At 43.4% G+C, this 25,725-nt stretch overlaps 2 protein-coding genes across 3 annotated transcripts in view; one reads left to right on the top strand and one right to left on the bottom strand.

Moving 5' to 3' along the window:
- ptprea (protein tyrosine phosphatase receptor type Ea) overlaps positions 1-22,701 on the bottom strand; it is a 46,907-nt gene extending 24,206 nt beyond the window's left edge. Inside the window, exon 1 of one of the 2 annotated variants that reach the window (XM_068582943.1) lies at positions 22,564-22,701. The gene's annotated coding sequence lies outside the window, so the exon portion shown is untranslated. The remainder of the gene's footprint in view (positions 1-22,563) is intronic. The other variant, XM_068582942.1, reaches the window with a different exon arrangement.
- Positions 22,702-23,216: 515 nt separating this feature from the next.
- LOC137789397 (clarin-3) lies at positions 23,217-25,725 on the top strand. Its single transcript, XM_068582945.1, has 3 exons — positions 23,217-24,136; positions 24,960-25,145; positions 25,272-25,725. The coding sequence occupies exons 1-3, from the start codon at positions 23,905-23,907 to the stop codon at positions 25,547-25,549; spliced, it is 696 nt and encodes a 231-aa protein (XP_068439046.1). The 5' UTR covers positions 23,217-23,904; the 3' UTR covers positions 25,550-25,725.

Genomic DNA, 25,725 nt, shown 5'->3' on the forward strand with positions numbered 1-25,725 from the left:
TGTCTTAAGCAGAAGCAGTATGTTGCAAGAGGACACTGCAGTTAAGATTAAAAACCGCTTCCTCAAAGGAGGATGTTGTGAAGTAGTACGGATAGTCTAGAGAGTAACGTGAACCAGCAAATATATCCTCTATAAATGACCCTTCACGAACCTCCTGATGCCATTAGGCTTTTGATAGAAATGCAGAAGAACGTATGAACATTGCATCCTCATCAGCAAAGGAATTGTGTAGAAGGCACAAAGTCTCAGAAGGTGCCCAAGGGTGATATGCAGATGGTCACAAAATAAAACCACGGTGAAGAAAATACTATTAAATTAGTCAGGAGAGTTAAATTAGTTGCTTTTTTGGGGGGAGGGGGGGCTATAATATTTTACGGAGCGCCTACAATGCAAATTAGTCTTCCAAATCCAGCAGACGCCATCTCCTAGTGCGCATCACGCTTCATCCGGGGCAACCTCGATGGAAAACAAAAAAAGGATCCCATGATTAATGAAAAATTAGGCAAAAATGTGCATATCCAGCCCAGATTTGGAGCCGAGTTTTACATAAAGCCTCTTTCGGTCTCATTTCAAACATTTATTTTGATCCCAGAGTGTTAGATTATGTCACTGGATGTTTTTAGTTGTTTTTTTTACTATTTCTATCCATCTTTTTTTTGTTTTTTTAAACACTAATACCTACTGTGCATAAACTGTAGTAAGGACTGCAGGTTGGTGCCATCGGATATATAATCCCTGCTATTACGGACGGGTGAGGGGGGAGGGTGGGGCCTGGAAGGAGGGAGGAAATAAAAAGGGGACTAGAAGCACAATTTATCTACCTAGGAATGCTGCGCTGCCAAAGAAACCAGCGGCAGCGTCTTCACGTGGAAACCTCGCAAGTACAGCTTCACCTCCAAAAGCAAGGAAACTTAAATGGCTCAAATTATATCCTTGAACTTATAAAACCATTTCCCATAACCACACAAACTGAAAACTAGAATGCTCACAAGTTTTTCTTTTTTTTTTTCCTGCTCTTGCAACTTTGACATTTTGGAGATACAAGGTTTTCACCTGCATGCTGAGTGGTTGCTATGGCGACCCTCTCAAATGGGAGGTGAGGAGGAGGAGGAGGAAGAGGAGGAGGACGAGGAGGGGTCTCTCTCCATTTCTCTCTTTTTAAGCTGTATTGACAAATGAATGGACACATCTCCTCCTGCCCTCCCCTTAAACACCCCCTTTTCTCTCTGGAGCTCGATGAAAACAGGCAGTCAACATTTGCTATATGACACCTTGGAAAATGAGTTGTCATGCTCCAGGATCGCCATGACAGCCAAATAATGGCACCAGCGAAAGAGTCTGTGCTCAGAAGTCCGAATAGAGAAAGAAAAGAAAAAACAGATCATATCTCTAATCCCGCGTATAATTTAGTTTTCAATTTACACCTTCCAATTTCTGGGAAGCAGTGTGAGGGAGTATTGCGAATCACATATCTCAAAATTCATAAATAAATAATACAAGGTCTGACAGTGTGAAATCAGATCAAGCAAACTGCTGAATAATAGAAGACCCTTCCCGTAATGCAATTGGATGCGGAGCGCCAGGCTCGAGGAAAAACACAGCAATACATAAAAGCTGCCGAATGCACAGCTCGATTTGTATGTATAAAGTCGAACTGTGAGGTAAACTTCATATAGACTGTATACGGTGTGTGGAAGAAGCTGTCGTCCATCCACTGGTCACCATTTGTGGGAATCTTTGATGGGAAAAGACAGCCGAGAGTCAGAAAAATGAAACGTGTTTCATACCGTGCGTCACTACGTTGAGCCCTGAAGGTGAACTGATTGATTCAGACAACAATGCCCACCTCCACACTGTTTTCTTACTTTTTTTCTCATAAATAATTAAATGTCCTTATCTTTTTCTGAGCTGCAACAACACAATTGTGTTCATTTCAGAGTTTGTGTGAGTGAACGCAGGAGCGCAGCCACTGACAGAACGTGGTTACCATCTATAGCCATCAGTGCATCACTTCCTCCCAGTCAAACCCCGATTACCACAAGTGATGCACACTATATGAAGATGAGTGTTACTCATACAAGAGAGTGCACGTGAATGACAAAAGGCAGCCACTTGTGTTCTCGTTGCATGACTCCATGCGCCTCGAAAAAAACAAGCGAGCGTTCCTAGTGTTCCTGAAGACGTAGTCCACAACATCTACTAATAGCTGCAGTCGGAGCACTCGCTGTTCGTGGTCAACATGGAGTGTGAAAACACATTAGCATTAAGAACATGAGGTGAACATTTGCGTCACGTCAAGTAAACAAACCCGAAGATTTTTTCACAGCAACATCACACTCCGATATGACAGCTCACCTCTGGCACTGCATCGGCTCTCTGGCAGACCAGATGCTAGGTCTGCATGTGTGTGTTTAAGTGTGTGTGTGTGTGTGTGAGTGTGTGTTGGAGCGGTGTATTCTCTGTATATCACCTCTGTGTGCTTCCTCTGAGGATTTAATGGCTTGTTCAACATGTGGACTTCTGCATGTGTGAGATTTACAGCCGCAAAAAACACAGTTTTCCCGAAACTTTCATGAAGCTGTTATTTCCCCGACCAAGACCCTAAGATCAAAAAAAAGTAGAGCCGAGGTGACAAAAGAAACAGCTCGAAGACAGACGTACAGCTCACACACCTCTATGCATACACACAGAAACACACACTTGGCTCTTTGACTCGTCCACCTCTCTGGGGTTGTGGTCAATCAGATTAGAACACCACACTGAGATCTCCGAGTGCACCAACACAAATCCATTTATAGAGATAAGCTTCGAGGGCAACTGCTGCCAAACACACAGCCAGAGAAAGAGAGGGGGGGAGATGTTACTTCCCTCAGCGAGGAGCCATCCGAGTCACTATCGGGCTCCGGCATCAGTCCAGCACAAGACTGTGTTTACAGAAGTCCTCGCTGACCCGACGTTGTGTGTCACATCCAACATCACACGGCCCCCACAGAGCCCAAGATAAAGCTTGAAAGGTTGTGAGATGATTACCAGGATAGGAGACCAGGCACAATGTATTTTCCCCAATACAATCTTTTCTTTGTATGAATTACTGCATCATTTTACTTGCTCAGCTTACTGAAATAAATCAATCTGTGTTCAGTTTTAAGGGAAAAAAGGTTGGGAAAATATTTTTCAGGCACTACGAAATACGAGAGCACGACTATTTTCAAAATGTTGCGTGATGGCAATTTTTTTTTTAGCTAAGCTATACATTAATAAGGAGGCGTTAAATTCATAATGATGGGGCTTTAATTAGAATTGAGCAGCAGCAGCAGTCTAGCACACTAGCGTCATCGAGTCAGTACTAGAGAGATGTAAAAGTGACAGGAGTGGCGCATTGTGATTTATGGTGTTTACAGGGAAACCTGAAAGGGACGAAATCAGCCCCAAGATGAAAACTGCAGCAGCAGGAAATTAGAATAAATGGTACTGCAGGAGAGAAATGCTGCGCGTGGATTATGTGCCTCTGTGCGCCTCCATGATCAGATGTGAATGGAGCGGCCTGCTCCATGAGCTGTCCACACATCGTGGGCTTAATGGTCCAGAGCGAGAGGACCGACCGCAACAAGAAGCGGTGATTTCGTCCGGCGAGACTCCCTTGCCGGTGTGTTACTTGACATCCAGGTTTTCCTGAGCGCCACCGAGTGGCCCTGCGCCAAAGCAAGCAGGATGTGAATGTGATAATATCACACAGCGGCTCTTCTAAACTTGGCAATCGCTGTTATAATCAAATATCTGGAAATTTCCTCAAGGGCCCATGGTAGGACTGAATCATTTATTGACAGACTGCGTGTGCGACCGCCGACATCAATAGTGTCATTCATTTAGTGGCTAGCTAAAGGAAAACCCTGATGTAATGCTAACCCGTGGCTCTCTCAGATCAATAAGCAATAAAGCGACGATGACCCGCTGAGAATGTAAGACATGTCCAAAGACCATGAAGCATATAAGACACCGCTGCTAATAGAATAAATGGAAGATAGCTTGAACTTGTTTCCTTGTGTTAGCATGCTAACATGCTAAACTATGATGGTGAACATTATACCTGCTAAACATCACGCTAGTATTGTCATTACGAGTTAGCATGCTAATATTAGGATGGCGCTGTTAAATTTGACGAGCTATCTTGCTAATTTCCACCACGCTTTCATGCTACACTGGTTTACAGAAATGAAGTGTACATGGGAGACGTTTCCTGCCAAAGATCTCCTCAGGTTTAGGCAACAAATCACTTGTTTAGGTTCAGGAAAAGACTATGATTTGAGTGAAAATACAACCTTTAAGGCAGAAAGCCCTCATGGCGTTAGTAAGCAAAACACTCGTGGGGAAAAATACAAAATAACGCGTGTGCGAGTCCACCAGGTTTTCAGTACTCCCCATTCTCTATTTTGGTAAAACAACTAGAATAAAAAAGTTCTAAATCCCTAGACTCAGATGTGACTTACGGCAGGCCTTAAAAACAAATCCTCACTTCATTTTAATTGCAGCATGTAAAACCAGAAATGATTCAGCTTTCCATCGCACAATTTCCACGCATCCCCTCAGTGGTGGTGTCTCTCCTCCACTCACATCCTCTCCCAAAGCCTATCCTCCCGGGCACCTGGGAGTAGCTCAGACAGAATGGGGTTAGGATTAAACAAGTCCCCAACCCGAGATTCTCTGCAACACTTAAACTCCATGAACCCGACCGTGTGAATATTCATTACAGGGAAATGGAGGTTTTACACGACAGAGATGAGGTGCGGGAGGGGGGACAAACCCTCCTCCACAACATCTTCTATAGCACACACACACACACACACACACACACACACACACACACACACACACACACACACACACACACACACACACACACACACACACACGTATGGACTGACATTAATGGGCATGTAAGAAACATGTACACCCACACAAAGGGAGGAAAAAAATGCCTTGTGGATTTCTCAAGCTGTGTGTGCGTGTGCGTGTTTGTGTGTCTGGCAACAGCCCAAGGCTACATGTCTTGTCTGTCTACACAACCTTGTCTGGGAACAGAGATGTTTCGCACATTGGTGAGAGAGCCACGAACGCCTCCACTTCTTTCCCAAAGATCTGCTAAAGGTCGGACCCGGAATGATACATCAAAACATAAATCTAGCTATGAAGTAATATGAAACAATGCTCTTTTTCAGGAATTGGTTTACTAATCCGCTTGAGATCCCTCCGACAGAAAGGTCAGGCTGTCTATCGGATGATTAACACATACATATATAAAAAAAGAAGTGGATGAGAATTGTTTTAAGCTTGGCAATGGAAGAGTCTCTTGCTGTCGGCAACCCAAACCCCAAAGGGCCTCCTGTCCATAAATCTAACGTCGTTGGCTACTGGTCAGAGGAACTCTTTCTCTCTGCTTCACAGCTTAGTGATTGTATAAAAGTGACTCAGAAGCTTCGGTCTCCACAAGCAGGAAGAGACACAGTTTAGATCATATCCTGTGTGTGAACTGTGGTTTACAGGCAAATATGGTGGGGACAAAATTAGATGGACTGTGTGAATTAGAAAAGATAAAGAGCGATAGGACCGAATAAGCCCACAACTCACATAAAAAAAGAAAGACTACAAGAGAGGGGAAGAGTTTGAGCCAAACTTGGAACAGCTTTGCGTGTCTTCTTGCTGTCCAGTGTGACAACTCTGGCTCGACCAACACAGATGTCACCGTTTGCTCAACGCCAGCTCAGCTGAGTGGCATATTAAGCCAGATTAGAGAAGGAAACAGAACACTAAAACTGGACATTTGTGAGCTATGACCTAGAACATTTATTGTGGGTGTGTCTTACACTCATGAGCCAACTATTATTTGGCGAAAGTGACTCATTCTGTAATAAATATGGAAAAATACCAGACCACAGCTGACCCAATGGCTTAGTTACAGAAATAAAAAAAGATTGATAGCAAAACGTTTGATGGATGAAATATGGAGAGACGACTTTTCTTAGTTCCTTACTCGGGCAAAGATATATACATAATTGGTCTACGGGAGGCACTGCATTAGCATATTGACAATAATCTTAATTTACATCTGAGGCTGATCAGAATCTAGAAGTAGGTCAAAGGTAACAACTGATTGTTGAGATATACTGAGGATCAAAGTGACACTGACTCGGCAATCCTTTGACCTGCAAGGAAAAAAAACACATTCCTATAACATCTTTGTACAATGGTATGTTTAAATAATTTGAATAGACTGCTTATTAGATTGGGAATAAGTCCTTACACTGCTGATTAAACGTTCTCATCTCATGGAGCAACATGTTTTAATGTTTGCTAGTGTTAAAACCTTTATACTTTTATGTATGTTGATATTTTTGGCCACCTAGGGGCAGCAGAAACAAGCCAAAAACAACATTGACATATTATCACCGTTTATGTTATTGCAGTCGGAAATAAAAAGAGAGAGTCACGTTCAAAGTTGAGTGGAAATGCAGCAAAAGACAGTTAACAGTCAGTTGCAGTAATTAGAATTTACTTAAAGTTGACATATCACACAAGTCAAGTGAACTAGCTGGACTGCCTGCCCCATACCGAAGAAAGTATGCCTGCCACAGGAAGTAGGAGCTCATAGGAAGAACGCCCTGTAAACTTAAATCAACAGGATGTGGATAATTTACAGGGTGACATCCACTGTTCTGCAGGAGCAGTAACCAAACCCGGCTGGAACAAGGTCCTCAAACCTCTTTGTATCTTTCTCTTCAAAGGCATCACTTTAGCTGATCTACAGGCAGGGCCATGGGCTCCAGTAAATACAGTAATCTGGTCATCAGACAGAGTGGATCTTGCACCCCGAACCCCCCTCCGACTCCCTCCTTCCAGGAAGTAGTCGTGTAAATACTCTGTAAATGCTCTCCTGACATGTAACGTAAAACACGCTGAAGGCCACCGGCTGCAGCATGCAGGACGAAACGATCGAATTTGCAGGGCTGATGGCAGATAAATTGACCACAATTTTGATATTTAAAATCCCAATTGAATTACATCTCCCGCCGCAGACAAGCGATGCATTTCACTGACAGACATCAGAGAATAGAGTCCGGCTCTTCGGAGCAACGTCTTCCCGCGTGCTGCACTTCAAACAATATGAAAAACAGGATTTCTTCTTGGATCGCAATCGATCCAGGGGCTCAGATTACAGACGCAAATACCCCGGTGTGTTGCTTTTATCTATTTCCTAGCAGTTAAAGCAAACTTGAGTCGAACTCACAATTTGGTGAGCTGCAGGAAAAAGCCCCGCTCTATCTATTACAGGTAACACAAATTTGGCCATTCAGCACATCATCTACAGTCTCTGCTCCAGTCAGCCAACAGTCTGATGGATGGCAAGTCACACTCAAGCTGTGACACCATTGATTTTCTCCGCATACAACTCCAGACTGCTGATTCAAGATAATGTTACATTTTGAAAAGGCTTTGCTGTGATACTGGGGTGATAAATTCAGCCCATGAAACTGACAAATGAGTTCAGGAAACATTGACAGGCGAGATTTACTCCCAGGCCGTTGATTTATACGTCTGGACGATGCACAATATTTATAATTTAGCGTTAAGCTGGCGCCGCCCATTCTGGTGCTTTTAGAGACAAATAGACTACTGAGAGGGCTGCAAAACTTCAACCGTCATGTCTGGTTTTCCTCTGAGGGAAATGAAAGGCTGTACTCTGTTGTGATAAACATATCCAGAACTGTCAAATACTTTACATCCAGTGAACTACAGTGTCATTTAGTGACATTTCAGATTATTTACCACATCACAGTTCATCACGATGATATAAACAGGGGACTTAGTGATTTTGTTGTCAGCCTCCATTGATCCGAAACATCAATGTCCTTCTTACCATTGTCTGTAAATCAGACTAGAGTTACAGTAAATACCCCTGTGCTCAGCTCAAGTGATATTCTGTGTAGCCCTTTATCTTTTAAATATCCACATTACTCTGGAGGAAGTTCTCAAAGAGTCAGCTAGAGACGCATCTTTTTCTCTCTGTTTTCGCAGTCAATCCACAATAAATTGCAACTTTTCACAAAACTTTAATTGTTTTTTTGAATGCCTGGGCGAACCGGAAAAAAACGTCTGCCCGAGGCTTCAGAGCAGATAAGGAAACAAGATCGGAGGCTGTGTGGCAGTGTACCGGGATATAAAAGGGCAAATTGTACACACGCTGAAGTCTGAAGTAGTTGCATAAAGAAGGAACAAAGAAAGCTCGACTATCACAGTTACAAAAATGTACAAAGTCCCCGCAGCTGTCGTCGGATTCTTCAGACGCCGTTCGTTTGAAGCATACTAATGAATGCCTTTAAGAAGAAAGATATGTCTGTCAGTCATTTTTAATGTCACTATAGCTATGATCACACAGCACTAATGCTGTCACTACACAACTCGGTGCGTCCCAGTTAACTGCTAGCATGGCGCTACCTTGAATTCTTAAAGAAAAACAGTCCATGAAAGTGCATGCACGAGAGGGAAGTTATGGAGGCGTTTTAAATATTCTGATCTTAGCAAATTCAAGGTTTCACAAATTGAGCGATTGACGTCCAAATGGTCATTTTGAGGATGAAGTATTCCTTAAAAGTTGGCTACGAAGTTTTTGGGGGGATATTTGTCGAGTAAAAGAGGAGGCACAAGAACAGATTTAGTCATTTATTGTCCTGTCGTTTTCGTGGTTAAACGTAGGAGGAGATCCTGATCTTAAATTCAAATGAAATCAACTTGAAAACATAACTGTCGAAGGCGTTTTCACAGCCGACTTGGCGAGAACACAGTCTCAGTGCTACCTCTAGTCCAGCTAGTATCCGCCTTGGCCATCACCAACGGGATGAAAGGTTGGGGAGGTGGGGGGGGGGTCAGAGTCATGCTACCTGTCATGGGGATTACTGGTGTGGATCATTCGGAAGCGCTATAAACAAAAGGCCAAAGCGAACAGCTCTGAGGCGTGGAGATAAGAAGATGTAGGAGGGGTTTGGGTGGAGGGAGCAGGAGGGGGGGGAGGCTGCTACTGATCACTGTGCCAAGCCAGCAGCTGTGTGATGGATTTCACACACATCTACTCGTCTACCGCTGCATCACTTTGCTTCGAACAAAGAGCAAATCAGCCTCTTCAGAGTGCGCGCGGTAGAGGTTCGCCATTCATGTCGTTGCCCTCGCTGCATGCCGCGCATGGGTGAGCAAACACGCCCCCGCGGTCCCGTGACGTGCCGAACGCAGGCTTGCAATTATTGTCTTCGTCAGCCACATGGATCCCAGAAGGAACACAAATACACAACAACAACAACAACAACAACAAAAAAACAGTTTGCGGTCAGAAAAGCTGAATTCAAAATGAATCCGTGGATAGAATCTGACAAATCCAGCAACATGACAGAACTGCATTGTCTGCTCTGCTATCAGACAAGTGCAGCGTCTTGGCGTACACAGCAGACGAAATCTGAACAGGATATTGCATCCCTCATGACATAAGCTGTGAGCAGCCCCCTTCAGTTGTATAATCTGTGACATTACACAAGCGACTAACAACAGAGATGCCATGTCAGCCTCTCCAGAGGGTCAGAAATGTGCGGATTAGACTGTCATTAATACTGAATTTGGATTATGGCAATCCTGAGGCTGCTCTACCGCTTCAGATTACTTCTATCCCGGCGCCACAGCAATAAAAGACAATGACACTCATTGTTCCCCCAGAAGTGACAGTACCGCACAGTAACAAAGGAGGACTCATTTCTAACAGGGTCAGGCGGGATTAGACAAGCGGCAGGCCCGGCCACTCATATAGGAGGTACAAGATCTCCCAGAATGCCCCAGAATCAGACTGGATTTGTCAGATTACGACTCCAATATTCAATTAGCCCGTTAGTTAAGTTGTAAAATGGGGTAAATGGAAATTTAGTTTAGGGGCAGAGAAGATGTTTCATTACAACATGGCCTCGTAGAAAAAGACCAGACTCGACGTAAACAGAATATATATTATTTGTACGATAAATCAGACTTTACGAGCAGCACTTTACTGTGATAAACAAATGGCACCCAACTGTCTGTCTAGACATCTTAACATCCTGTGATGGCATCCGATCCATTACAGATGATGAGAGCGCTGTTGGGCTTTTGATGCATAATTTATTGGTAAATTGTTTATAGACCTTCAAATTATAAAAAGCAGGCAAGAGTTGGATCGGTTTTATTGTCATTCATAACATCATAAAGTATTACGCTGCAACTTTACGCCAAAACTCAGAAATATACACATAAACATTACGTTATTCTGATGACAAACAGTATCAAAGTTACTTTCTTGTGGCTTTAAACTGAAATCCGAACAGTAGGGGGTAGTGTTATTTCAGGCATTGTTAGTCATCTCATGACTTTAAAGAAGCAGATATTCTAATATATTTGGTTCCCTTAGCATTTCTTCATTCACAATACAACGCGTTACCGACATTTCAAAACGAGGAAACTCAAAAGGAAAGGCACAAAGTAGAGAGAGGGGATCAGCGGGAGTTACTGTAAACAAGGAGTGAAGAGAGGAACATCTGAAGACTGAGGGGGTGCCGGGGAGGGGCGAGAGAGTAAAGGAGAGAGAGGGAATACACATCGTGACCTGTCCTTGCCCCACAAAAACAAATGACATCAGAGTAGCTGCCAATCAGCTGCCGTGGCTCAGAGAGAGGCTCTTTTCTGACATTGTAGGCTTTTCAGAAAGTAGAGAAACTGCTCACTGAAATGTCTCCATGGATTAAAGAATAAACCTCATTGTCACCGTCAGCGATGACTAATGCCGACGGTTTGGGCGAGTAAAGACGCCCGTTATTCTTCATGGAAAAATAAAAAGACACCTCGGTCTACGGTAATCGAATCCCAGACTTATTAGCGGGAATCAGTTTCAAAGCAATTACAATGGTCAATGGTCAAATCGCTGCTCGTCAGCGGAGCAAACAACATTATCAATCGATGGACTACACTTTTTCACAATACTTTATACAGGAACCAAACCTGGCGTTACCGCTAGAGGTCAAGACGTTAGCACTAGTAGGAAAGTACTAAAGTTAGCCTTGAGCAAATCTTTAAGCAAGAGCTCATTTCATCCGGCAAAGTCTGCAGACGCCGTCTAGAAATGAGAGTTTCAGCAAATAGGAGAGGCCCTTCTTCTCAGGACGCCATACACTGGAGAGTGTTGACAGAAAATCATTTTGAATCTGGTGCTCATCTAAAAAGGTCAAGCGCAGAGTGTGTTCCTGCTAATCAACCCAACTGCTGCTCCAAAATCACAATTTAAACACCTCATCTAATTATGTATATCCATGAAGCAAAGTAGTAATGCTAACCATTATGACGAGGACCTTCAGTGTTACTGTCCTACGGCCCTGAAATAGGCTGTTAAAAGGTTGCCTTTCTCTCCATTTCATCATTATATAAACACAAGTCCTGCACTAGAAATAAAAATGTTCCATTACAACATTATACTCTCTGATTTATTACATCTGAGTCCAGTCTGAAACAACACAGCACCAGCTGTTTCAATGCAAAGCACCTCTATTTTTTACTGACGTCTAACCGAAAACAGTCGAATCAGCAGGTTTTTTTCGCCAGACCTGGACGGTGAGTGAGTGAGAAGCATTCTCTAATGACGGCCGGTGAGTCAGAGAAAGATACATTTTGTATTAGATTACCAGCTGTACAGAACCGGGCCAGACAAAATCCTTGGAACGCAATAAAATGCGATGCTACATATAAAACCAGGAACACACACACATGTGCAACATTGTAAGGCACTGGATCACTTTTGAATCCACTGTTGTACAATAAGACAATAGGAGGGATACACTAGTAAACAGCCAAAACATCTTAAACTGGAGAAGCTAGAAGAAGAATAAATGACAAACTATTACAATTGCTCTCCGTTTCTTTAAATTAACTCATTATTTCAGCATCACATTATGTCTTATTCATCAGCTCAAGGGTAAACGTTGCACAGAAAAACATCCATACATCCCTCCCCAAAGAACAGACTGGTTCATAATGCAAATACTGGCACACCCATGTCATGTCTGGCAACCACTGAGCGCTCTAAGAGAGGAGATCCCGTCCCAGAAGCAGCCCGCCATCACCCCGGCAGGATCTGAAGGGAAGCTAATTGAACGCATGCTAATGAAAGCTGCGTTTAAAAATTCCTCTTCATCGTGGTTGGAGGGTGAGGGGGGGGGGTATTTTTGGCACCAGCAACCACAGCTCCCTGTGTGTCTTCTTCCCCAGTTGTTCTGGTGCTTGTAGTTTGAAGTAGAAATCACACCCACCCCCACCGCCAATGCTCTCGCCCTCTTTTCCTTTCATTTCCCCTCCACAGCTCACACCCAGCCCCCACCCTCCACCTTACATATTTCGACAATAACCAATTACAGTCGCAGGAATGCAGAGTGAAACGTGTGCCCTGGAGCATGTAGGTTTTATATCAGACTCCCCACCGGTATGATAGGAACAACATGGGTGGGGACGCTATAAAAATAACCCTCTGCTTCACCTTTTCATATTTTTTTGGAGCTTGTGGAAAATGACAGCTATGGCGGCGGCTGGTATATCAAGCTACCGCCGGCAGACTAATGAAAACAATCACGCAGAGCCGCGGGAGATCCGGCTGTTTTTCAGGACAAAAGTCCACAGCACCGGAGGACCAACAGCTCGCTGGTGCAGCCACACGGGAAAATAATGAAAATGAACCCAAACTAGTCCGCACACTAATGACTTTTACCATGAGACTAAAAGCATCTCTCTGGCTAACTAGTCCCCTGCTGGGGCCCAGCTGCTGGATGTGATAGTACAGTAATGAAGTGAAAGCAGAGACTTGTACTCATTTCCTTTTGTAGACGGGCTTCACTGATGGTTTTGGTCCACATGTCGGATTTGGTTTAAAATGCTGCACAACAGACTCAACCTTGCTCCCAAATCAAATACAACTAAACACTGCAATTCTAAACGGGTCCCCGTTGGGGGACTAAATCCCAGCATGCCGTGCATGCTTCCAACAAAGCCGGCAGTCCTGCTGCCCGCCTCCACATCTAACGCGAGCTCATCCTAGGCGGTTGTAAAAGACTGCAAATGAGGGAGTGTCTTCAGAGAGCGAGGCTTTCTCCCTCTCTCCGGGGAGGACGGATCTGATGATCAAATCCTTTCCTGTCTCCATGTTGAGACCCTCTCCGCCGCAAACAGAGATGTGTCGCACTCCGCTGCCCACCAATTTGGATAAAAGGCCAAACTATGTACAGACGAGTGAGATTGCACTTGCAAGAGGTCAACAAAGAAATCTGGAACTAATTACAGACAAACTCCATTATATACAACCCCTACCACACATTCTGTGCAGTAATGCCATTCAACGTATACCCAGGTAATGGTGAACACATTATAATAAACCTTCTTTACGCCACAAAGACAGCACAGCAGGAAGTGTCTTATGAATAAAAACAACAGAGACACACAGCGAGGTTGTTTTCTAAAGTGTCCGTGTAATTGCTAGTAGGATAACAAATCAGTCCTTGTGCAAAGACACGGCACATAGGGGAAGCCCACCGGGGACGCAGACTCCCGCTTTTAAAAATACATATCCCATAATGTATATTAGTCTTCTGTTTAAGCTCCAGATGCGAAGGGAGTGGAAGCGGGGAGGAAGAGGGCTTTCGAACAATTCGTAGTTCACCAGCAGTAAAGTAGACGTCTGTGTGAAGAGCCACCCACTGGCTAGCGTGGGCCTACAAAGAGACGCACTGTGTGATTTTGGGCCCTGGGACACATCGTTTTTTTTTTTACGATTTACCGTGATCTCGAACCTCATTTGCCTCCACGTCTTGGTTCTATATGGAGCGGCAGAGAAAACACTGTCGTTGGCTGCTCCGTCTCAGCCAGAACACAAGCGTCTCACAAGGTGCCCCGAAACGAGGGAGGCCCAGAGGAGGAGAGTGGGCGGATACAGGAGGAATGAGGCTGTGAGCACACATTGCTCACTTCTCATCACCATATGTAGCGAGCACTACATTTCCTTCACTAATGAAAGAGCTTGTTAACGGCTCCAGAGTGAATCAGACGCACTTCATTTACATCCAAGTCTGAGGATTTGGAATTTAAATGCCTAAAAACAGCAGGCAAAAGGACTGCAGATGTAAACTATCCATTGAGATTACTTGGGTATTAATACCACGGTGTGTGGGAGCTTCCATGAGATACACTATACACAAAAAGAAATGTCACATCAACAGCTCATGAAGCTCCAGAAGCCTCATTGTTTTATTGCTTAGCAATTTCCAGTCTGAAAAATCTGGATCTGTTAAATGGAGATTGGTTGAAACTGGAGCTCAGTACTCTATTAGTAGAGAAGTCAATCAGTGGCAACCGTTTTAATACTGAGAATCATTTGAGTCATTTATTTCTGAGCAGAAATGACATGTGTGCTTGATCTAGCTCAATGTGAGGATTTAACGCGTTATGTCATTGTCAACTGAATGCGTCTAGCTTTTTATAAACAAAGCAACTAACCCATTCATTGAGGAAAGAGTTCCAACATTTTTGTGTGTTGCTGCACTACTTTGACCCTATTTCCCCCCAAAAACCTGCCCATGGAGCCGGAGAGTACTTCTCACTTATGCATATTCAACGGAAATCAAGCAAAATACAATCGAGAGAGAAAGTTTTAAGGTAAATTAATATGAGCTGCAGATTATGCTCCTTCTAAGAAACACAAGAATCACAAACTTTCTAAACACTCAATTAACACGTTCATTTGGAGGGATAATGAAAGCTGAAAACAATCCCTACATATAGAAGGCATTGTCATCCAATTAATATCCCTCACTTCTGTAAAAAATAAAAAAAATCTGAGTCCTTCTGAATCCCTGCTGGCACCAGAGCAGACTCTTGTATGATAAACACACATCCCATCACGGTGTGGATCTGGCGTCGTCTCTGGCCGAGCACAGGAAAAGGCTTTGGCAGGGTTTGGGTGGGTGTGATTGTCAACAGGGTGCTTTCTCCCGGTGGGAAAACATATTGTGTGACCAAACGCTGGAACGATTCCAAACATGCAGCGTCGCTCAGCTTCGGGAATCAGGATGTAAAAAAAAAAAAAGAAAGAAAGAAGGAAAGCATATGTGTTGCGGCGGCACCGTTAATAGATGACGTCTCCAGAGCTGAAGGTCAGTGTGACAAACTCATAGTGTGGCCTGTTTTCTTATTTAGATGAATCAATCCAATCTCCCCAAGAGAACCGGGCTCATTATCAGAATGATTAGTGCTAACTATGGGTGATTTATTTCCTGATGGAAACAATCTTACGTGATGACACTATAAACAAGGCAGAAGCGGCCGGGGTAATTTGTTTGGAGAGCGTAATGATGTTAATCAAATGCCAAGCACTTTTCGGTTGTGACGTTTGAGGATTATATTGAGAGAGTTGACGTCTGGAGCATCTTAGATCAGTATTAATAAAATGTAACACACTGCTAATCAAACAGTGTCATTACAGCAGTCGTAAAAATCGACCCTATACCAAATGAATGGGTGATGCCAGCCACTTACAGACAAGTCTTCATGAGTGGAGATGTGACATTTGAGAACATGTCAAAGTTAGAATTGGGGAACTGACCAACAAACCAACAATGTGGCTCATAAAAAAAAATATTTGGGCAATTGTTATGATCAGATTTATCTCATATCAATACCAGACTTGGCTCTGATCTGCTGGGCTCTACTATCCAATATTTTTTTTCTGTTTTTTTGGGCATCAACACATTAATTCTTTCCAACAAGCTGCCTGTCAGAAATCTGAAGTACGAGGACGTAAAAGTTGACACTGCTTGCATCACTGTTGGCTTGCAGTCGCGTCTTTCCGTCTCTCGCTGTTTCTGTTTTGTTTTATCTGAAACTGTATCGTCTCTCTTCCTCCACACAGGAGGCAGATACCATCACAGCAGCCGAAGTCACATCCTTAAACACAGACAGCAATTCAATAAGATGAGGCGTGTTCCGAGATCCATCTCCTCATTTCATTCCCAACATGCTGCATGACCCGGGCTGCCGTTAACCTTGGTCGTTTGTATCACCCGGGACAGCTCTGATGATCATCCCATATATTAACGCTTTCTCTGGTGCTCCACGGAGCCGTACGCGCCCATCAGCATGCAGGGCGTGTCGGCTAACCCCCGACTCGCTGCCGCATCCAACTACCCTCATTTAGACCCATTCATCACGGTCAGAAAAAAGGCCTCAACACTCCGGCGCTCCCAAAAGAGTCCAAAGTTAAAAAGGCGCTCCAAGAGGTTTAATAGATCTTAACTCGCTCGCAGACGCCACATCCGATTCAGCTCAACACAAAAAGTGACAACTCAAACATTGAATTATCGCATGTCCCAGCTACTCCGGGTCTTTGCGATGCGATCAGCGCTCTCTTAATTATAACAAGCCTCAGGAATACCGATGTTAAAAAGGGGACCTCTGCGCAGATAAGACTGTGAATGAATAAAATAGGAGTAGAACCGACTACTCTCTCTGTGCGGTGTGTTGAAACTGTTGCTCTGAATATATTTGACACCACGATCAAATAAAATAAGCCGTCGTTTTGAATAAGCCTATTGTGCTGGTGTGTTTATTGGAGTTACTCCAGGGCCTCCGAGCTGCGTCATGTTACTGAAAACACAATGAAAATATTGAAGGGCTGACATGACGATCACACACACAACTCCCTGTGTAGCAGCCTTAAAAGAATGCTGCTTTAGTAAGCATCCATTATTCATTAAACACTGCACTCCTCCATGTCAACAACCTCTGTAGTGATACAGCCAAACCATTATTTCCTCTTTTACTCTCTATACTTCTCTCTTTCGGTCTCATCCAGTAACACCCTTTCTTTTCCATCTCGTGTATGATGGGCTGTCAGTTTCCTTAAGCTTGTAAACTCCAAAAAACATTAAAAAAATATAGCATAATCCAACTGTTAGTGTATTTGATTGAGGAAATATTGTGACCCGACGCTTGCTTTTGCAGCTGCTCCTCGTAGCATTTTATGTAGGTGGAAGAGGAAAAATGATTGCATGTGCTGATATATTGCACACAACACATGCAGAGACTGATAACATAAGTCACAAGACTGGGTGGAACCTTGATGCATCTCCAGCTGAGCTTTATAGTTTATGGTGCTTCAGAAATGAGGGGAGATAATCCCTCTTTATTCACCATCGCCATGTGAGACCCGGCCTCACGCCCGCTGCTTTGAGAAACAATTGAAAGACACTTTAGTGCGTTTGCGTCCAAGCAAGAACGTTAAAGTTATATAATGATTTCAGGGGGACCTTTCAGAGGGATATTAACACCAGAATAAACAAAAAGATTATTAAAAAACATCAACGATTCCATGCATGAACACATGTACACATGAACAGACCGCCTCAGTTTCACACAATTTGCATCATCTGTTCACCCCAGAGACATTATGATAAACATCAGGCTATTGAAGAATGTGTGGGTGTGGCTTCCTATGTGCATATAAGACGACGGCGTCTCACGTTCAAGATCAAACAAACCGCCTTCAAGGCAAATCCACAATAGCTGAATATATATTATATTATATTAAGTATGTTCTCAGCCTGTGGGACGGCCTTTGTTTCCCACAGAAAACGTAATATTTGTTTTTCCAAGTGGTTCATTCAGATAAAATAAAGTGGACTGACATGTTTTGAGCCAGAGCTGGAGATGTTTGCTTTCAGTTCAGTTGAAATCAGGCCACACAACGCAGGGAGTTAATCTCTTACGCGCTCCACCCTGCTTTCCCTGAGCAGGTCACCAAATTAGGCTGCCATATTTTAGAAGAAAAAATGAAAAAGAAGAAAGTCGGGGCTCAAGTGAATAAGAGTTATCAAGTTAAAATCCCATCTGTCAATGTGCTTCCCCCCACCCCCAGCAGCGGATGTTATGGGATTATGAGACTGAATGTGTGATTACAACAAATAACTTTTGGCAGGCTGCTGCCTTTTTCTTTTTTGCCCTTTCTCCAAGCTAGCAAATGCAAACAAAAACCTACATATCTCACAGGTTTTCAAAGTATTTCTTCCCCTCTGGAGACTCCTAAAACAACTGCAAGGTCACCAGCTAAATCTGCCAAAGCGATCTTTGTGGTGTACTTTGTAATTTGCTCATGTAGCAACTGACAGAAACACAATAGAGAAACTATGTGTTGCCTGGAGGCGAGAATACACCCATATTACTACTGGGCAGCTGGGGTGGAGTGACATCATGCAGTACTTTCCTGGGCCCTATTCTCTGATTCAAACCAGAAGGGCTTGACCTAGTGCTTCTCAACATGGGGTTCAGGATCCCCTGAAGAGTCCTAGGGTGAAATTTAGGGGTCCCGAGATGTTTAAGACATATTTCTGTTGTGTTTAATAATGGTGACGACTCCCCTCTGGTTCTGCATTTTCAGAAATACTGGACACCGTGACCTCTTCAGGCCTATAATGAGACGGAAGTCTACCTCACAGTCCAGGGCCCCGCTGAGGCCACAACATGGTCTCACGCATTTCCTTTCCCCGCCATGTCCCGGATTTAAATGCCCTACATTGGCTAACAATGAGTAGAACAGAGAACACTCCATTTCCAATGGTAAAGTCAAATGTCTTATTTTGTTGGAGTCTTTTAGCTTGAAAAGTGACTTCCATCAATCATAAAAATTGTTTGAAAACAGTTCTTTCCATCGACTTATCAATGAATCTACTAATTGTTGGCGCTCCAGTTGACTCCTCGTCAATACAGAACGGTTCATTATGGGTTATTGCACTATGTTGGGATAACAGATGGGTTTAATTCAGCATCTCCTCGAAAGATTATCTCTCTTTCGGGTCTCTTGTGCGCGGCCTCCCTCACAATGCCTCCTTTGAGCAGATGGTGGGTGAGTTCTGAAGCCTCAGAAAAGGGAGAAATCTTGATCTCAGTGCAGCTGTTTCAGTGCTGCAGTGGCTCGGCAGAGTTTGAAACGCAGCCGATAGCAAACAAACACAAATATGCACAGCTGGAGTTTATACATGTATCAATCACGAGCCACAGCGGTGTCTCACTTTGCCTTCCCCTGGCAGCCATGCAGCTACAGCAGTGCTGGCCACAGATCAGATGAGTGTGGGCTGCAGGTATCTGCTTGAACAGCCATAGACTGTTCAAAGAGTTTAGTTGGGCCTCCTCTGACGGAGACACACCCTCTCAGCGTCAGTGAGGTCCCAGCTCTCCGTGAGGCTGCGGGGCTTTCCGGATCCCATCCTCTAAACAGGAAGCAATACACCGCTCACATGCTCTGTTTCTAATGTCCCTGCTTTTGCTTGTCACTGTTGTCATTCTGGAACCGTTTACGATCATATTTCATCGTTTCTGGTAAACTACATCGCCACATCCGATGCAAACTTTTCAACCGCCCCGAACAACCTTTCCCAATAATCGTTACTTTGCCTGGTTCAGTGTGGGTTAAACTCTCCCCACTCTGCTCGGATATGTTTATTATTACTAAATAATTTAAGCATGATGCCAAATCCAAAGTATGACTGCAGGGTTTGCATTCTGTAGCAGTCGCCGCAAGCACTAACAAGCCTAATATTGCAACATGCCGCAGCTTAATGTGCTTTCACAAGCTTCTACTAATACGGGCGGAAAAATAACAGGTTGGATACAGATGCTGTTTGTATCAAAAGTACAATCGTAGGACTGCTCCTAATGCATAAATCATGAGCTCCTCTTGCGAGGCTGGCTGAAACCGATTAATGCCTGCAAATGTCTGACAAGTTCTCGGTCAGATCAGGCTCATCGCATACTGTCGGGACTTCATACCAATTAGTTCCTTCCACGCCTATTTGAGAGGGAAAAAAGTGCACCTTCGAGTAGAGTGTAGTTCACGTGGTTGCAGCCTCAGAGAGCGCACGGCGCAGCGTGTCGTCTCGCAGCTCAAAGTTAGAATCGGAGTGTTTCCACGACTTAGAGAGAGGTGGCGGATAGATGGAGGGTGGGCGAGCGGCGGCATTTACTCGGGGCTGGCAATTTGAGGTTTATACCAAGCAAGCTGTTAGAAACTCCAGGTGTGTGCGCTCCTCTCCACTTCGATGTGGATTTCATTAATCATCACATCTGTTGGTTTTTCGCACAGTGCACCCACGTTTAAATAACATGCACTTTGCAAGCGTTACAACAGGCCTTCTTACATCTGTATATATATAGCTGGGGAAAAAAACTCGAGAACATCTTGGCAGTGTGTTAAACAGCAATTAAATGCAGGTTGAAAATAGCTATAGCAATTACAATCCTGTTGAGTTTTGGCACCATTTAATTTAGAGACTTAGACACAGTATAGAAAACCTACCTCGTCCCAATGAGACGCATCACTGCACATGATACGCATTTGATATTCTCACTCCCGAGACCCCACAAAGAGACTAGGATTTCACTGGAATCCAAATGAATTGTAAAGAGATGAAAGCCGAATCAATCTGCCGACAGCACTCAGCACTTTAATGTTATTCCTTCCTGCGTCCTTGCACACTCTCATTTGTCTCGGCATGACTATTTGTTTATTTCAACGCATCCTCATTAGCTTCTGCCACAACAATTACCATTCTTCTCAGGGCCTATACCGTGAAACTCAATAGATGCACACTGAAATATCACAGGCAGACACACTGTTTATGTATGCGACAAATCCGTGAAAATGAAGGTGAATGACATGAATATGAAACTAAATGACTAGTTTAAAGCAGCCAGGTGTGTTACAATACATCTCTGAGTAAAAATAGACCTTTTCAAACATGACGACGTAAACGTTCTTTAAGGGTCCCTTGGTATTTTTTCTTGTAGTGTTCATCAAAACAGTAGCTGAAAAGAAAATACAGCTGATTGTCAGCTAACGTCTGGTGGTTGGTTCCATTGAAACAGAGCTTTGAGTGTTTCAAGAGGTCGGCCTGAGCTCATTCGGGCATGTTCGACATGTTTAACTGGAGTTTTTGATTCTTCGAGAAGTCAGGTGACTCTGAGCATGTTGCCGTGTGAATGGAAAGCAGCAGAATTGATCATTGTTAAGCAAAAAAAAAAAGGAAGTCACAAAAACCTGTGACGCATTTTATTGAGTGGTACCAGATGGAGGGTGAGGGGCTGACCTCGCAACCCTTGTTTGAGAGAGACATGAAGTTAAACTTCCCACGTTCAAATTTCCCATCTTTTTCTCTTCTGTTGATCCCACAGGCAGCCTTGCTCAGTCTGCAGTACCCGTACCGGTCAGATAGACTACAAAATGTACTAGAAGAAATTCAGCAGCGTCTCTCTAACGTTGATGAACTCAGCTTAATGTCTAGCCGTGCTGTCATGTTATGGCCCCAAAATACAGTTACAGCACAGCTTGTAACGCACACAATCTGTCCATACATGAGCCCCACATCCGAAGGACATGACAAAAGTATGCAAAATTATTAGTAGTTAGTTTTATGTTTCATCATGATAAACGTCTTATCAGGAATATAGGCGGTCAACATTCTCTTATTAGTGGTCAGTGAAGCTCAATGTTGATGGTGTCTTGGTTCATTTAACTTTTCATTTCCATGGTCTGATAAGACAAATGTCAGACTCGGTTCATCTCCCCTTCTCTTTAACCGGCATGCTATTACAATCTGCTCCAGGGATGCTGATCTGTTGCTGACCGTGACCTCTGACCTCCCCATGGGAGAGACCTTCCCTGCAGAGATTAATACCATAGCCGTCCAATGAATATTGGGTCACGAATCACTTCAAAATCAAACTCTGTGCAGCCAACTCCTCATTTTGCATCCAAAGTCAACATCTCAGGACATAACTGCAAATCCTTGAAGAGTCCTCCTCCAGTAACAAGTCTTAGCAGATCCATCTATGATGAAGTACCAATAGCCTCTGATCACCGACATGTTGAAACTGGCTCAACTGCAGCCCACACAGACCCACCGACCAGGAAAACAGGAGTTATATACACATTCTTCACAGTGAGGTTTACTTCACAGCGAAGAACGCAAAGAGACAGTACACAAGAACATACACAAGAGGGGAAAAAAACAAAAAACACCACGAGTTGAGGACAGAAACTCCAAACGCGTGTGCCATTGACCCACATTGACACATTGGTTTGACTGAAGTCGCTGCAGGGTGTCAAACCGAGCGCTCCCAGTATTTAATCACACGATGCACACCGCCGGTTTGTAGGAATGCGTTCACGGCCACACCGTAAAGCTGCACGCGCACCTGAAATGGACGGCTCGTGTGCAAAATCAAACCGTGCGCTGCCGCCGCCTCCGCCGCTGCTGCTGCTGCTGCTGCTGCTGCGCGTAACGGACAGGTAACACGGCGTTTTGTGTGACTGAAAAACGACAGGGGGAAAAAAAAAGAAGAAGAAGAAGAAGAGAAACAAGGTGCCGCCGAATGAGACGCCAGAAGACGTCTTGGGCGACAGAAAGTAAACGTGCCACTCACCTTGAAGACACCGACAGTAAGTCCTGAGTGCAAAACCGGGTTGGAAAAGGCGAGGCGACGCTTTGGTGTTGCCGCCTGTCACCGGGAAGGAGGAGTTTGTGTTTACTCCAACAAAACACAACTGGCTGTCAGCGAGCACACGGTCCTCCTCTCCCGGTCTGGCGAGGAAAGGGAGCCGCGGTCTGGCCGCTTGTTTTATTACAACGTGTGTGCTTCCTCGTGGGGATTGTCCACCGTGTCCTCGTGTCTTCAGACCTGTTTAACACAACTTTGGGTTATTGTTGGTCAGAAAACACACACCGATATTAAGGATTTGAATAAGTTGCCGAGTTCATTATAATGTTAACGTATAGCTAATTGTTGCGTAACACGGCTTCTTCATTACATATTAATGCATGTAGGTAAACACATGATTAATATATATTTAAAACATTTTCTGTAGGACTTTGAGGAAGATGTTATTTCAACCAATTGACAATTACACCCAGGTGTAAGAAGTTCTCTCTGATGACTATGAACCAGGAAGTCCTTAAGCTTTATAGCTCCACTAATGCTGGAAAAAGAGTATCTCTTCTTAAATTTCGTGCCATGAATCAGCGGTATACTAACCAGGTTACTTACAGTGTAAAATGACCCGATTATAGATTATAAAAACAGAGAAAACGGACCTATGGGCTATATGTCAGTTTTCTCTGTTTTTAAAATATCTTTATTTATTATTGAATCAATGAGCCACACATATCCACAGGTCTCCTATCATCATGGCTTTAGTGCGTCATTGATGACACATGTGATCAGATCATCATTCCTCTTCCAGTAAATAATTAATCTACAGTGTGTTTTATGACCCTATAATTTCAAGAACAGGACTTTGAATGGAGGACTGTGAACGTGGTTCTCTGTGCGCCACAGGATTGTGTGCTCAACAGCTAAAGTGTCTTCTTGAAAAGTGTCTTTTACGTGTCCCAACGCTGCTGTGTTCAGTTTGAATTGTCCTCTGTGAGCACTGTCCATTCAGAAATTATTTCACAACCTTCACAATACATTCAGGAAACAGATGAGATTTTCCTTCACAGTCTGAGATCAGTTATCATGCTTCACCTGTTGAGGAAACTTGTGTCCAACCATGACAACCAGCTCTGTGTTTTCCTTTCAAACCAAAGGTCACTACCATAATCTAGAGAGTTTATGACCAGCAGTCCGCTCCACCCAGAAAGGTAACTCATACACCGAATCTTCAGAGGATCAGAGGGTCCTAATCTGCTTCTGAAGCTTCATCTGAGCTTTAGAGAAGAGACGCCGGGATTTAGATTTAACTGGCACAACTGGAATATAGCGATAATGCCATCCCTTCAGAAAATTCTGCTTTTCCTGTCCAGTGCGCTGGTTACTACCAATTCTGTTTGGGTGTTGGGGTTCAGCATGTCAAGAAAATGGGCTGAGACGACCATGGAGTGCACAAGAAATGGAACGAGCTTCTCCAATGGATCTGCTATCATCACTTTTACACTTTTTGATGGGCACATGAACAGAGTCTTTTGCCCCTTGTTTGGAAGTCAGGACGGATTTGATGGTAACTATTTTTTTCACTTATGTACCTAGAGAATCTTTAGCCATGCTGATAGGTTTCATTTCCCCCAGCTTTTCCTAACGCTAAGATTCCTGCCTTCAAACAACATTACGGAAAAATTGAATAATTGAATTGAGACAATTACAACGGCAGCATGCCGTTGTAATTGTATGTATATTATATGTATACATATATTGTATACATATACAAGATATGTGTATGTATACAATATATGTATATTGTATACATATACATATATTGTATGTATAATTGTGTGTGTATATATATATATATATATATATATATATATATATATATATATATATATATATATATATATATATATATATATATATATATATATATATATTTGTGTGTGTGTATGTATATGTGATTTTTTTGTTGTATTTATTGTATTTACACTTAAATTGTAATCCCTGTTCATTTTAAAGACAGACTAACCAAATTGGTGGTGTATGATTTATTAATTTGATAATCAACATTTCAGTTATTGTCTTTATCTATATCTTGTTACTCTTGTTAATCATCGTTTTTGTGTAGGTATAATTTTCTATCAAGTGTTGGTAAATAAGGGAACGAGACATATTACTCTGACGATACAAAAATGTAGTATGCCATTTATATAATTTACATTATTGTCACAATTGGATAACATCTTCAGACATTATTGTTTGTAAAGCATAGGCCTGATCACACGGTTTCACCAGAATGATTCATGTAAACGCTCATATAACCATCATGTTTTTATTGTGTGTGTGTGTCTGTGTGTGTGTGTGCGTGTGTGTGTGTGTGTGTGTGTGTGTAGTGATTCCTAAGTTAATACAAGCAAGCGGTGCCGCTGCCGTGCTGCACATTTTGGTTGTGTGCCTGTTGGTCCTGTGTCTGCTGTTTTCCGCCTGCAGCATCCTTATCTCCCTCTACAACAGTGTCAGCAACCCTTACGAGACCTACATGGGGCCCATTGGCGTCTACGTCTGCAGCTCGCTCAGCGGTAAGTGAGATAAACGTTAGAGCACTGAGCATCTGCGAGTGATAGAAGCAGAATTGCCAGAAACAAATCAGCACATCTTTTGCATTGCTCTGATAAAGATATTTAAGTTCCCTCTTTCTCCCGCAGCATGTTTGTCCGTTTTGGCCCTCATATTATTTGTGGTGAACGTCACCCTGACCAGCATGGCGGAGGATTTGGTACAGAGCTACGCCGAACCTATTCTAGCAGACCTGAGGAACAAGTCTTCGGAGATGGATCTAGGATACTACCTGGTCCTCGTCTACACGGGGCTCTCGCTCATCGCCATTGGGTTGATCTACTTTTACGACCACGCAGCCTACACACATAGGCAGCAACAGCAGAGGCCTACAGAGGACGCACCCAAGGAGATAATGATGTATTAGTGGCCTGCAACAGAGCAGGTTTTCAGTGACATTGATAAATTGCTCATCATAACTTTCTGGAATAACTTATTGTAATGGAGAATTACAGACATAAATCAACAGTTTGAAAAAAAAGGGAATGTAAATAAACAATTAAGATGAGGTTGTACCCTTTTTTTATTTGTATTATTGTATAT

The sequence above is a fragment of the Clinocottus analis genome, unplaced genomic scaffold (assembly GCF_023055335.1).
Source record: "Clinocottus analis isolate CAN_PGR_092001 unplaced genomic scaffold, fCliAna1.0.p SCAF_19, whole genome shotgun sequence".
NCBI classification, from domain to species: domain Eukaryota; kingdom Metazoa; phylum Chordata; class Actinopteri; order Perciformes; family Cottidae; genus Clinocottus; species Clinocottus analis.